The sequence below is a fragment of the Sesamum indicum genome, linkage group LG5 (genome assembly GCF_026168435.1).
Source record: "Sesamum indicum cultivar Baizhima isolate 11 linkage group LG5, ASM2616843v1, whole genome shotgun sequence".
In the NCBI taxonomy this organism is placed as follows: Eukaryota; Viridiplantae; Streptophyta; class Magnoliopsida; order Lamiales; family Pedaliaceae; genus Sesamum; species Sesamum indicum.
The window spans coordinates 18,863,937-18,878,670 of NC_142661.1; the positions used below are offsets into that span (position 1 = coordinate 18,863,937).

At 36.6% G+C, this 14,734-nt stretch overlaps 2 protein-coding genes and 1 pseudogene across 6 annotated transcripts; 1 reads left to right on the top strand and 2 right to left on the bottom strand.

Annotated features, from left to right (window-relative positions):
- Positions 1-751: 751 nt before the first annotated feature.
- LOC105161764 (F-box/LRR-repeat protein At1g67190) lies at positions 752-4,410 on the top strand. Of its 4 annotated transcripts, XR_002287123.2 has the most exons (4): positions 752-1,064; positions 1,186-2,934; positions 3,935-4,030; positions 4,115-4,410. XR_002287123.2 is itself a non-coding variant. In XM_011079572.3 (3 exons), the coding sequence occupies exon 2, from the start codon at positions 1,630-1,632 to the stop codon at positions 2,887-2,889; it is 1,260 nt and encodes a 419-aa protein (XP_011077874.1). In that variant the 5' UTR covers positions 752-1,064; positions 1,186-1,629; the 3' UTR covers positions 2,890-2,934; positions 4,115-4,410. The 4 variants fall into 4 exon arrangements, 3 of the variants coding, with proteins under 3 accessions (XP_011077874.1, XP_088736982.1, XP_011077872.1); XM_011079572.3 differs by lacking the exon at positions 3,935-4,030; XM_088880856.1 differs by lacking the exons at positions 3,935-4,030; positions 4,115-4,410 and adding an exon at positions 3,476-3,925.
- A 335-nt stretch (positions 4,411-4,745) lies between these two features.
- On the bottom strand, positions 4,746-8,763 carry LOC148788209 (protein ABSCISIC ACID-INSENSITIVE 5-like; annotated as a pseudogene). The gene is made up of 5 exons (XR_016065622.1): positions 8,520-8,763; positions 5,738-6,799; positions 5,536-5,607; positions 5,385-5,414; positions 4,746-5,229 (listed from the first exon to the last, which is right to left on the bottom strand). The product of XR_016065622.1 is annotated as a protein ABSCISIC ACID-INSENSITIVE 5-like (transcript).
- Positions 8,764-10,132: 1,369 nt separating this feature from the next.
- On the bottom strand, positions 10,133-12,835 carry LOC105161765 (uncharacterized). The gene is made up of 5 exons (XM_011079574.3): positions 12,427-12,835; positions 11,795-12,060; positions 11,490-11,701; positions 11,053-11,320; positions 10,133-10,681 (listed from the first exon to the last, which is right to left on the bottom strand). Exons 1-5 carry the CDS (start codon positions 12,515-12,517, stop codon positions 10,394-10,396), a joined length of 1,125 nt encoding a protein of 374 aa, XP_011077876.1. The 5' UTR covers positions 12,518-12,835; the 3' UTR covers positions 10,133-10,393.
- Between the last annotated feature and the right edge of the window lie 1,899 nt (positions 12,836-14,734).

A 14,734-nucleotide genomic window follows, 5' to 3' on the forward strand; every position in this document is an offset into this window, starting at 1 on the left:
CCGCTTTATTGTCATTAGTATCAAATATTAATTTAATTATCGCAGTGTAAATTCCTGTTTTGATTATTGTAGAATTGTTGGACTTCGCTACATACACATACACATCCAATTCAATTAATTTATAGAAATACAACTCAACTAGGCTTTTTATATATATTAGTATTATGTTGCACACTCTATGTGTGTACAAATTTTATAATATTATTTAAAATAAAATATTTATTAATTAATAAATTATATACAAAATAATATTAATAATAAAGTTATACAAAAATTATGTAAAAAAAAAATGCATAAAGAAAAAGAAGTAATTAATATAAATATTATGCTAATCTTTTTTTATATGAAATAATTTTCTCATTTGCAATATCACATAAGAGTAAATTACATTAAACTCTCAATATATATTCAAGTAATTTTTTGCAATAAGTATAATTTTGTAGATTTAGATACTTTAGCATAATTTTTTATATAAAGTGAGTTGTATAATATTTTACTTTCTCAAAAAATAATTTTTAAATTTAGATATCCAAAGGTTGATCAAGTGAGGGTAATATGGGAAATCAAAAGGTAAAAGATTTGAAGGGAAAAGGACTGAGTTTAAAATTTTTAATAACATAAGGGGTCGTTTTAGTTATTCTTTTAAATTAAAGGAAAACTTTGCAAATTCATTAAATTAGGGGGGGTTGAGCAATTAAGAGGACGAGAGACGCCAGTTATTGGCTAGAGGAGTACGTCCCAATGATACAATCATCGGGATACACGTATTTACGTGGGTCTCCGCACGTACCATCAAACACCTTCACTGTGTGTGTATTCCTCACAGACGTACTCACAGCAGCTTGACCATTTCGCAGCTCCCACCTTTCTCCAACCTTTCTTTTTCCAGCAAATCAGATTCCAGCCTTTCGACCCTTTTCTCCTCTCCTATTATTTTCACCGGAAATCATTGCTTTTTTCATGTTCTTGTACTCTCTCCCTAATTATAGATATGTACGATTTGCGCCTGTTATTTGATCTTTCTTGATTGATCGCGTTGCGTTTATTAGCTTCTGATTGTTAAGGTAAATGCCCGTGTTTTCGATTCTTGTTTTCTCTGATCTTTTAACTGTCTTGGATTCATTGAGTGTATGTAGACGGTGGAATGTGACTTTTTTACGTATTTTCTCGAATACTTGGTTGCAGGAATAGATTTGCAGAAACTGGTGAAGTTGATAATAGCTTATGGCTTCCGGAAATACTCAATAGATGAGGGAGGATTGGTATTCTGATGAAGCATTGGATTGGATATAGTATTGATTTGGTTGATGGATAAAGTGAATGTTTTGCTGAATATTCGGATACTGGGCTTGTTTTTTCGGTGTATTCTGAGTGTTGATTAAGTAAACTGAATTTTCTGAAGATACTAGTCGGAATTGTAACAATCAGCCTTTTGCTTTCTGGCATTCGTTACCGTTGAGAGTTGAAGTGGATGGTGAGAATAAATAAGAAGGTAAAAATTATCTGAACGATCAGTATTGGATGTGGCTTAGACTCTACAACTTTAAAAGAGCCATGATCTGATTGAGTTTTGGTGGACTTTAGCATTTCTGTTGCTCTTATACTCTATAGTTGTTTTGTTGACTTTGAATGGAGTATCTTCCAGTTGAGGTTGTCGGGAACATTCTGTCACGGCTTGGGGCTGCCCGAAATGTGGTGATTGCATCTGCAACTTGCAGGAAATGGCAAGAGGCTTGGAGGAATCATCTCCACACTCTTACGTTTAATTCTAACGATTGGCCCTTGTATCATGAGTTTTCCACAAGTAGACTGGAGATACTTATTACACAAACAATATTCCAAACCAAAGGACTGCAGTGCCTTTCCATAATTATGGATGATGTAGATGAATTCTCAGCCGCTCCAGTCATTGCCTGGCTCATGTACACTAGAGAAACCTTGCGCCAGCTTCACTATAATGTGAGGACGACACCTAACATTAACATTCTCGAAAAATGTGGTAGACATAAGCTTGAAGCGTTGACATTGGCTCACAATACTATTACGGGGGTTGAACCTAGTTATCAGAGGTTTCCCTGCCTAAGATCTCTGTCCCTGAGTTATGTCAGTATATCAGCCTTGGATCTGAGCCTTCTGCTTACTGCCTGCCCAAAAATTGAGGTATTGACCCTAGTCAGCCTAGATGTTGTCATGTCAGATCCACAGGCGGTGATGGAGTTGACTACTAACTCATTAAAGCATATTTATGTGGAAGCTATCAGCTTGGATAAGTTCATACTGGAAGCTGATAGTCTAGAAAAACTGCATTTGAAAGATTGTACACTCGAGGTTTTTGAGCTGATTGGTAAGGGCATGTTAAGATTCCTGAAGATTGATGATGTTAGTGTCATCCATCTTGATATTGGCGAGAATGCTGAAAATCTTGAGATTGTTGATGTTAGTAATTTTACAATCATGTGGATAAAGTTCTACCATATGATATCACGATCATCGAAGTTGAGAAAGCTTAGGCTTTGGGGTGTTGTTTTTGACGATGAGGATGAGGTTATCGATGTAGAGACTATTTCTTCATGCTTTCCTTTATTAAGCCATCTAGCATTGAGTTATGATCTAAGAGAGACAGCACTACATGATGGCTTACAAGGTTCTTTTGTTTTGGAGAATGTCATTGTTCTGGAGCTCGGGTGGACAGTAATTAGTGACCTATTCTCGACGTGGGTCTCAGCACTTCTTGAAAGGTGCCCTCATCTCAGGAATCTGGTCATCCATGGTGTTGTTTCAGAAACCAAAACCCATGAAGAATGCCACACGTTGGCCAACTTCACATCATCTATCGTAAGACTTATGAGGAAGTACCTGGACGTAGAAGTTCAATTTAAATATGAATAGATATTGTAGACATTGGAATTTGTCATCCCTAAACTGCAGAAGCAGGTACATGAGCTTCAATTGAGATTCTTCATCTCCTCTTTTGGTCTTTTGCCAGATAATTTTTGGACTTGAAGGCATGTGGAATGATATTTTTATTTCTACAAGATTGCTGCCTATGTTTGGTTCCATGCTATGATATATTTATTGTTTCTTGATAATTCTTAAAATGTGAAGTACATTGTTTTTGGTTCCCTCATGGAGACTATTTCTTACGATATAGTGTGTTTCCTTCTTTTCTTCCTATCCATCTTTCTCTTGCTTCCTTCTCAGCTTCTCCAAAATTTGACTGGATTCTATTTATTAGATAACATTGATATTTGTATATGGTCAGAGGAAGGTATGGAAAATGAATAATTGCTAAGGGGTCAAGGGATTGATGATGTTACTGTTATAAGTAATGAAACTTGTAGATCATTACTTCCCTTCTCACCACTTATACAAATCCAAAAGATATGCCTTTATCTTCTGTTTTCCTTGAAAAGAACACCTAAATTAAAATTGAATGAGATTTTTAACTGGTGGACTCATCATGTTAACTTGGCAGAAGATCTGCATGTCAGTCCTATTGACTCTTTTCCATGCCATAATTCAAAGAGTGATAATGAGGCAACATTCCGTCTCTACAGCTGAATATCTAAAAGTTTATGCGTGATAAATGGTACGCCCTTTTATTCTAATAAGGTGAGAGTGTTTCAGCATGATGAGAACCTCCAAGTCTACCAGCAGTATGAATTTGGGGTCAGCAACTTACTAACTTCCACGTTCTTGTCATCGATTTTAAGGACATAATCTTGAAAGTGATGGTTTCTTTCTTTTCTCCATATACATCCAAGGGAGTCGCTGTTGTAGGTTAATGAGTCTGAGCTACCCAATCACCCAGGTCGAACGATTTTCCTTAGCTCTGCAGCCAATTAGAACTTAGAAGCCATCTAAAAATTCAGAATTCTCCTTGAGGAACTGGTTCTTAACGTGCCTCCCCACATTGATTATATTCTTCTTGTAGACTTATCTATCTGACAAGCAACCATGCATATTTTAGCCTTACCGAATGAAATCTTGAAAAGGGGTACATGATACAAAGGATCACATGCCGTTTTTGGTGAGCCCTCTGCTACTCTGTTCACTTAATTGTAATGAATAAGAGGTACCTTTTGAGACTCAAGAGTGTAATTTGACCTTTCAGGAGGAGAAGTCACCTATTTTACTGCGAGTTGAGGTGTATTTTCCAGAGATGGTACAACTTGCCGTGGGCCACAGAAACGCCTCTTATACTGGCCAAGTAATCTGTTCCATGAAGGTTTTTTGATATAGTATCTACTTAGCCTTTTGCAGTCCATGTACTCTTCCTACATTTGTAATCTGCAATTCTTCTTTGAAATCGTCTCGCATTTCTTATGCTTCTAACAAATGTTTGTCACATGTCGCGAACTTTGAATGGTTACCTCATTACTATGACAAGAAAGCTGCAAAGTTTTTACATGTCATGAACTAAGAGAACTCATCTAAGTTCTTCCATCTCGTCCACTGTATATGTTGCTTGTCGAGGGCCATGATAAGAAACTATAGACACACTTGGACTTGTTGCAGTGGCAGCTGCGGCTGCCGCGCCTGCAGCATAAGCCTCAAACCCCACCATTATTCCTGGGTGCAAATCTCACCATGTTTGGTGGTGTTGGTCCAGTTGATAGACTTTGGTCCTCTAGAAAACCAGTGACACAAACAATGGTCCTCTAGAAAACCAGTGACACAAACAATACTGCCACTATCCACAAATACAGGCTAAAAAGCTATTGACTTCTTGATCGAGCCTGATGTATAGAAAATAATGCAATTTATTTCCCTAAAGAATTTACACACCAGGGGAAAAAAGGAAAAAAAAAGAAGGAAACAAGGTTCCTTGTTGTCGTTATCAAATTCACAGGCTTATCATTTACCTCTAGCAGTACAGGAAAGAGTGCAAAGATTATGCAAAGGGCAACCACTACTACGACTATATAACTCAAAAAGCAAATCTATAAGCCTCAAGCCTATCCCCAACTCTCTTATCAGAAAAAAAGAAATGCAGAGTTTCAATCCACCTCACCCACCCAATATTCTTTTGGCTTCTCTTTCCTGTCTTCCCAGAAATGACAGTTAAAAAGGCATTCTACCCAAGGTCTTGTCAAATCGGCATTAGTCCACTGGTTGCAGTTTGCTTCAGTAAAGACAGCTCAAAGTTCTCCTCATTGCTTGTACTGTCTCATTGGCTTTCTGGGCCTTGGATTGCATCTGTGCCTTTGCTCTTGCTTCCTCATAGTACTGTGACCAAAGTTTGCCGAAGCACATAACTAGTTATTGGAAGATTGTACATAGGTTGGGTGCAAATATGGATTAACATAGATGATAAGTAGGATACATCTCTCTCCTGAAAGCATGCACTAAAACGGTAAACGAATGCCGAGTCAATGATTTACCTGCTGTTTCCTTTTCCTCTCTAGCTCAGCCTGTTATGGAGTCAAGATGGCACAAGTGTGTTAGTAATACTAGTTAACCATTTAATCGTGATAAAATAAGTTGTGGGCTCTAATTGCTGACTGAAATCATGTACACTGTCTGTTAGGTTACCAGAGCATGTTTTAGGTGTGCGTTCTCTTCTTTCAGTTGGTTCAATTCTGCTTCTAGTTCAACTGTGTAGGCCTGCCCAACAATAAGAAAACATCAAACTGAAGAAACATGGCAGCACAAAGTTCGTATGTTCTCCAGGCATCCATCAATTTTTGCTATCTATAGATTATCAGCACAAAAAGTGAATTCATGGGTAGATTACCTGCTTCCTCGCCCTAGATCTTGCAGCCGACTCTCTGTTCTTGATCATTCTTCTTTGCCGCCTCTCCACCACCTTCTACACCGGACCATCTATGATCCGCTTTCGTCCTCCCCTAGCTCCACCCATATCTAATCCATACTGATTTCCGCTGTCAACATGATTTGTCCCAAGGCCATCTGAGGACACTGGGCTAACCGGTGACCCCATTCCCAAACCTTGTACCTGCCCAAATCCTCCTCCATTGCCATTCCCCAATCTCCCTCCATAATTGACTGTCGGTGTGGGCTGCGAGTACCCACTGGCCCGTTTCATTCCTCCTGTGTAACCCAGTGCCTCTCCTACAGCACTCTGAGGCATTGGCTGAGCTGTAACGTTATTAACACCACCACCTATCGCCATTACTGGTCTTGCAACAAAACTAGGCCCCATCACCGGATGGCTGCTGTTTTGGAACATCCCAAACTGTGGCTGCTGAGGTGGTGCTGGAGCAAAATTCTGCTCCCTTACAACCCCAGCCCGAATCAAGAAATCTTCCAGTGTCATTTCTCCAAATGTCGGTTGTCTCTGAGTATTGTTAGGATTCTGAATTTGGCCCTGAGTGTCATTATTATGCTGCTGCTTCTTGTGGATCTCAGACCATACTTCATCCACAGTTTTCCTACACAGAGGCTCTGGAATGCTGAGAGAACCTTGCCTTGGTAAGCTAGGCTGCTTGGCTATTCCCTTATCTGTTTTAGTATTAGTTTCTTGCACAGGAAAGTGCACAGCGTTAGCGTTGTTGCTGGTGGCTGTAGCACTCGTAGCATGGGCTTGATTTTCTTCGGCGGTCCATATGCTGTTGAGGAATTCATCCATGTTCATGGAGCCAAAATTCTTGCCACTCTCACATAGTGTGTGTTGGAATTCATCGAGGGTGAGTGAGTATATTGACGACTGTCTGCCTAGTGATTGAAGTATCAGGTTCTTGGTGTGTTGCTGGCTTGACTGCACCGGCGGCTCAGCGTCTCCTTGAGATACGATATCAGAATCTGTAGCTACCATCTTGGCTTTTCCAGTGAAAACCTACAAAATGTTTCGGATCACAGAAACTGATCTAGGATGCTAAATCACACTACTATGTTACCGGAACTTACAGAATCAAGGAAACAAACACCATATTCAATCTACTAATTTCCTTCCAAAGGACCCCTTCCGGCTACTTCTAAAAAGGAAACAAACTCCACCAAAATTCCTAGGGGAAAAAAACCCTATGAAGAACCCTCATCCGGGAAGTTCCTCGTCTCATCTTCAACTGCATTAAGCATATACTAACACTTTTCAATTAATTGTATTAGAAGAAAATTCACTACTGACTACATTTTAACGGCTATGGATTAAGGGTTGTGATAAATGACTATTATTAACTATGACTAAATAACACCAAAGCAAAAAATTTGACAAAAATATTTGTCATGACTGTTAGCCATGATAAACATTTTAGCCACACCCACAACTTAAACCACATCTACCGACAACGTAGCATAGCTAGTCAATGACTATTTATTTTTAAATGTTATACTTCTTGGTGTTGGTTACCAAAGATCCCGTATATAGTAATTGTAATTAGCAATACCTTCATCAGTGTATCTATCTGTAATACTATCTGTAATACTATCTATACTAATATATAAGAGAAAGTCTCTTTATCTCACAAATGGCATTTATAAAATCGCGGCACCAATTTTATTATTATCTATATTAATATATAAGAGAAGACTTTTTTCTCTTACAAATGGCGATTATGATACCGCGGCACCAATTTTATTATTATACCGATAATACTCCTAAGTTTATTTTCTTTTTTTGTCGCTTTTTTTTCTTTCTTTTATTTTTTCTAAATGTGATAGAATTGGTGCTTATATATATATATTCTTATTCATAATATATTTTAAAACATTAAATATTATTTATTATATGCACGTAGGGACGACGTGCCACGACGTCTAGTTAAAAAGAAAAACTTTATTGTCGTAACAAACCCTTTAACTCATTTCTCCCTCCAACAAAATTTGACCATAATAGTAATTTCAATATTTTTTAATGAATTTACTAAAATACCTCCCAAACCTCCTCAACTCACAATCCCATGATTGATAATCATTTTATCAATAAGAATATTAATTATTTATAAGTTTTAAATATTTTGGCAGACGCATTGGGTGAGTTGTGTATTGCTAATATACATATATATATATATATATATAAGAAGATTGTGTAGCATATACATGGTCAAGTGCTCATTCAAACCCTAGTAGGTGAGGTAAAAATCCTGATTTTTTCTTGTATTGAAGCTTGTAATTGGTGTTTTCACAGTCGATCCATATTAAAACCTCCGTTTGAACAGCTAGCCATCGAGTAGATTAATCCTGTCACTATTCGCAAAATTCTTTATATCAGCTTATGACATTAATAACTCTGTGAATAACGTTAATTGTTCCAAATGTAATTAGAACACTAGACTACTAATTAAATAAGCATATACATATATATATATATCAAGAATGGCTAAATCAATAAGCTATCGTCTAACACGTACGCATTACCGACGAGAAGCAGAAAAAATCAATGCAACAAATAACTGAGTAATGAAAAACAGCTGATCTGCAGGGATCATATCTAACTTCTTCATGTGACTAATTGTAGGCAAGCTGACATGGAAGCTCAAGGTACAACCCGAGACTGCAGCCCTGCTTGGTAGGTATATATTCATTAAAAACTGAAAGCAGAATGCTATAAAGATTACCCGACGTCCTTGAAGCTTGGTAATTACCAGCAGGGTCCTGAGTAGTGAAAGCTAACTCATCATGAACCCTCCATCACAACCCTGCATATATATATATATGTATGTATGTAAATGTAGAGAGAGAGAGAGAGAGAGAGAGAGTGCTTGCAATTTGGAAAAGGGTGGTTTTCTTGTGGGGTGGGTTAAAGAAATGGAGAGATAATGTTTTGTGGGCGGGGGCAAGAGGAGGTGCGTAAAGTAGGAAGCGCACCAAAATGGGAAGGGGGAACACTTTGAACTGCGGCCCATACTGGATCCAGGTCCAGGCCGAAGCACTCTGAGTCTGATCTGCTGCTGGACACGTCCTCCACACGTGTCCTCACTCCAATTCCTCCCCCACTGCTCGTCTATCCCTGCTTCTACACGTGTCTTCTTGCCCTGACCAAACTCACGTGCGGATTTCGGCTGGATGATCCGAGTGAGGGTGGAGACACGGCTGAAATTGTTGGCTTGTCATTTCTCTCCTTTATCAGAGAAGCGTTAAAAATGTTTCGTTTTTATTTGGAATTGTGAGAGTGACAGTGAGAAACGGCTATAAAATCAATATGCTATTTTCCCCCCATCCCCTAACCATTCTTCGATTCTTTTCCTATAATAAATATTTTTTTTTATTAATTAAAATTTATTGAATATATTTATATTAATTAAAAAATTAATATTAATATTCAATTAATTTATTGAAGTCAAATGATTTTTTCTGACTAAACTACTTTATAGCGATGAAAATATACCCCCTCACATGCATTAACGAATAAAAATGTGTTAGAATAATTTGATCAGGAAAAAAATTATCTAACCCGGAATAAGTGAATAAGTTAATCGAGAGTAAATATAAATTTTTAAATCAAATTTTTTATTAATGTCAACAAATTCAATGAATTTTGATAAAATAGATAGGTTATTGATTAAAAAGAATCAAATATTAAAAGTACTAAATGTAATTTGTCAAATTATAAAGAATTTATGTACAATTACACCAAATCTCTGGGGTAAAAGTGTAATTATTCCTTTTAAATTTTATAAACTTATTTTTGAAAAAAGAACAGTTAACCCCTATAACATTCTATGAACTTTTAAATATTTTAAAATTTTAATAAACTCACTCGAATACCCACTAAATATTTTTTGATAGAATCTTGATTAGTGCTAAATCCGACAATGCTATTTCACTATAGACCTAAACTAGGTAATAAGCTTACGAACTCCTTACAACTTTTCTACTTATAATTTCATTTCTGTCGCATCATAATTCTTCTAGAATTAAGTTTTCTAATATATCTCCTTTAGACATACATACTTATGTTCTGTGCAGAACAAATAAATGTTCCCCAAAGCAACAAAACCCATTCAATGGATTTGGATCATATTTTCTGGTGCAAGATTTGTACAGACTCAAAACGAAAATTCTTATTATCCGAACTAAAGTTGATCATTCCAGATCAATTAGTATTATTATACTTGTAATGTAATTGGTCACTCTTTTTCAATTGTACTATTAATTGCAGGACAAATGTACTGAATTCGTCGACTTGAATTCAGCCAAGACCCAAATTTAGATTAAAATCTACTTTGAATTCTTGAAGTTCAGGCATCAATCATTAAATATGGAAAGACAACGAAATATTCACCAGTATAAATGGCGTGTACAGGTCGCCCTCCCGGCAAATAGAAATCACAATACATAACTGTTGCAATCAAATGAAAATATATAGCATGTCCTAACACCAAACTGTTGCCAGAATAAGATAGAAACACTATGTGAGACTCTATCTCGACACAGAGAAATACACGAACCTGGTATGATGATACAAATGACGAACAAAAGGTCTTTTCTTTCAAGGTAAAAGTGCTTGTATGATTGAGTCTGGTACTTCATCATAATATGGAAAGTAATGACCGGCACTGGGTAACTCGTGATAATGAATCCAAGAAAACTGACGGACAATGTAACGCTGAAGTTCAACAGGGACAAGCCGGTCGTCATCCCCCTGCCATAAATGAATGTTGGGACGTTCACTTTCTGGAAATGGATTTTTCAGATCAGTGGGGTCGAATTCCCATGTCCCAAAGCCAATTGCAAGATCGCGGTAAATTGCATGAAAACCTTGTTGTGTTACCTGTGCCTGGTCATGCAAGAATTTTAAATTTTTAATGAGACGTCCCGGGTACTGAATATATAGAGCAGAGCTCTAACTCTATAAACCCCCACAAGCATTTAGAACTTCATGTATACAGAGGACACAAGCATAATGCGTATGGCTACCATCAAACCACAATGCAACACGAATGCAGGTATTTATAAAAGCATGCTTGAAAATTTCCAAAATTAATTTACTACAGAAATGGGGATATTGTGTGCATGAAACCAGCTTCGGATGTAAGGAATTTAGTAAGTTTGCTTGTGATATTGAAACTTTGAAGCAAAAGAATAAATTAGTGTGCGGGTTTTCCTATTAACATATTGTGTATTCAAGATGCATGGCATGATGATTACCAGATGCCCCTCTCGTAAAGAAAGAACTTTCGATCTAAATTCTGCGTCTCGTTGAGAAAGAACTCGGGGGTTGCCGGAGAGAAGACTTAAACCAGGAAATAGCTTTTGGGTGTTCCACCAGTAGTTAAGCCATGGCACATGATGAGCAACACTAAGGGCCCATTGGTCCTGTGGAAGTTGCTGCTTAAACGCTTCTGTTGACAAGTTTGAAGGTAAACCAGGCCACCAATAGTTCACCACTGGTGCTAACAAAGCTGCTCCTGCCAACCTGTTCATCAAAATATTGAACATTACACCGTTGAGGGATGAAAACTGTGGCTTATGCTAACAAACGAAGATAGTTACAAGCAGTTGTGGTACAAAGATATATCAAGATACAAATTGGTATAGCTATCTACACAAGGACAAAAAATGCAGAGCAATCAGAAGAAATGTACCTGTGAGGGATGTACTTGAGGCAGCTCCAAACAATCTGCCCACCCATGGAAAAGCCGATGACATAAAATTTGGATCCTAATTCTAACTGATCAGCGAGCTCCTCAATATCAAAAGCTATGTTTTGAAATGATGGGGTTGGGTCAGGATCACTCTCTCCATAACCAGGTCTGTCAAATGAAACAATGTAGATTCCTTTACTTTCAACAATATCCTGTGAATGAGTTTGGACAAAACATCAGTCCACACACTGCTAACTAGTTGATCCATAGAAATCAAACAAGCAACATAATGAAGTAACTATTACCGGGGACAGAGATGCGGTTAGAGAAGTAATGTCGTGCCTGCAACAACCGAACCCATGGACAAACACGATTTTGTGCTTTGCTTTATCCTTTGGGACACCATATTCTTTGTAAGCCAAGTATCTCCCATCCTTGAGCTGTACTCTGGGTGCTGTAATTGGAGGCCCATCTGTGGAGCCACATCTTTTCGGGGGAGGAGACCGTGTTGCCTGATACGCCCAAGCAAGAAACCCCACAAAGCAGATCAACAGAAGTTTCTTGAAAATCCCTGAAATATTTAAGTTCAAATAGAGTGAAATCAGAAAAACTGGAACCGAAAATAAGGGGCTAGGTTTCAGTCATTCTTGATGGAGGCTTTCTTCAATACGAAGCCCAGAATAACCAGCTAAATTCCAATTACCTTCCAATAAAACCAGTCGTAAACACTTTCCAAAATTTCCAATCCCCAATTTTACAAGTCAAGATCACAACTTTGGATCATTATGCAGCTTAATTCTTAACATCATCAAAGCCCACATATGTTCTGCTGTCGACAATTCAACAAACACCTTAGGAACAACTACAACACCAGGCTCGGGATTCAATCAAGAAGTAGATAGTAGCATGAGAACGGGAACAGTAATCAAACACCCACCTACAAACTTTGAAGGAGCCTTCGACTTCGGTTTCCGGGTATGAGCCCGCGCAGAGGCTGCTGATATTTTCCTGCTTGTTCCAGCCGCCATTGTTGGTTCAGACGACACTGCTTCAGTGTTCCCAGAATTCAACTACTGTCTCTGAACTCAAAATTCAAAGAGGAGTTCAGATGAACGGGTTGGCGGCGTGTTTGAATTAGAGGGATAAAGAGATCTGGAATTAGAGTGCTTCTCAGTCAGTCAAACAATTGGAGGTTGAACAAAACAGGTTTTTCTGGTAAAAGAGATGGTCGTGTCCCATCAAAGCATACTCAACTTGCACGGAGCTTAGGGATTAATCATAGGACAATGTTGCTCTACAGCGGAGCCACGAGCTGTAGGAATGAGTGCGTTAATTCATCGTATAGCTCGACAACAATATATGTTATTACTTATATTTATGGGATAATTACACTTACTCCTTAATTATAAGTAAATTTCTCATAATTTAAAAAATCATATATAATACTTTTTGATAATTTAGATTTGCTCCGATCTGATAAAAATTGATATTTATCATCAATTAACAGATCAAATAATTTTTTTTTACTAAACTAACTTTATAACAACGAAAATATACTTCCTTACATGTATTAATGTATGAAAAATGTATAGGGATAATTTAGTTATAAAAAAATTTATTTGATCTATAATAAATTAATTGATATAAATATAAAAATTTATTTGATCTATAATAAATCAATTGATATAAATATAAATTTTTACCCGATTGTTTTGTTAGTATCAGTGATTCCGATAAATTTTTACTTACGGACAGAATACGAAAGCAAACTTGAGGGGTCAAATGCAATTTTTTAAACTATAGAAAATTTATGTGAAATTATACTAAATTTTAGGAGAGAGAGTGTAATTATCCTATGTTTATTTCAATTGTTTATTAAGTTTAAAATATTATTTTATTTTCACTTAATTTTACCAATAATTCAAGTCTCAACGAGTTCTAATTGAATTAAATATGCATTGAATTCAATTAATTCAATAATTTTATTAAATTATATTGACGCTTCATAAAGTTTGGGTAAATTACGCAAACACCTCCTGAATTTATAAAATTACAACTACACCTCCTAAAAAGTGTTGGTGTAATATTTTCTATGAGATATTTGTGTAAATTTTGCATTTGAATAAAAATTACTGTTCTAATTGAATCAAATTGCATATTGGTATTTGTCTCACATATTATAATTTATTTATATTTTTAATTATATTGATATATTAATTGAATTGATATATATATATATATATCTCAATTTATCAAGATGATAATGCAATCATATACAAAAATTATCACTTAAAAGAAAAAGGAACATCAATAGAGAAATTCAATATACATTAAATGTATGTAAAAATAAATATTTTATAAATTCGAGAAGTAAAATATATGTTAAAATATCAATTTAAAATAAAAGGGTGCGTATTTTTCTAAATTTATTCGCCTTTATGTATAAGTTCCACAAAATTGAGAGTCCAAAGTTTAACGGAGCCCAATAAGCTGAATCTTATAACAAATGGGCCAATCGCAAGGCCCAATAACAACTATTAGCTTCTGATGGCCCAATTAATATGCAATCGTGGATAGGGGTAGGGATTTTACATGGCCTTCGGAGAACTTTTACAGGAGCACATCTTATTAAGGTTCCTGTAAGAGATCTTTTGGAGGCTCTTTATAAAGGTCTCTAGAGATCTTTATATTAGTGTAATCTAAATTAATACTTAAGCTTTGGTACAAAATCACTGTTTCAACAATAAAGACCTTATATGTCGCTATTATCACTAGGATGTATGGATTATTGTAACCCGTAAATCATCTTATAGATCAAGGACGCATGTGAAATCATGCAATTAGACCGACAACTGTGAATATTGGCCTCTTCCCCCTCTCGAGATGTACAACTTTTACTACTCATACTATTCCATTCTCTTTTGATAATTCACTCTAATAATTGATTTGAACGTCGGAGGCCATCGTCGAAAATATCCCAACTTGATCTTAACAATTTTGGTATGGATAAAATAAAACGGGCCCAAAATACCCAAGGGGTAATATGGGCCAGCAAAGGGAAAAAGCCTATCAAGGCCCATCAAGTACGTAAGTCAGCAAGAGACATTGGATGAAAGACACGCGTCAACATCTCCTGGAAGGACGGATGTCATCTGTACAAGTGATTATAAGTATAAATATTCGAGCATTTATGAAGGTCAAAGTAACTGTTAATTAACCAACATTTACTATTCTCATTGATATAC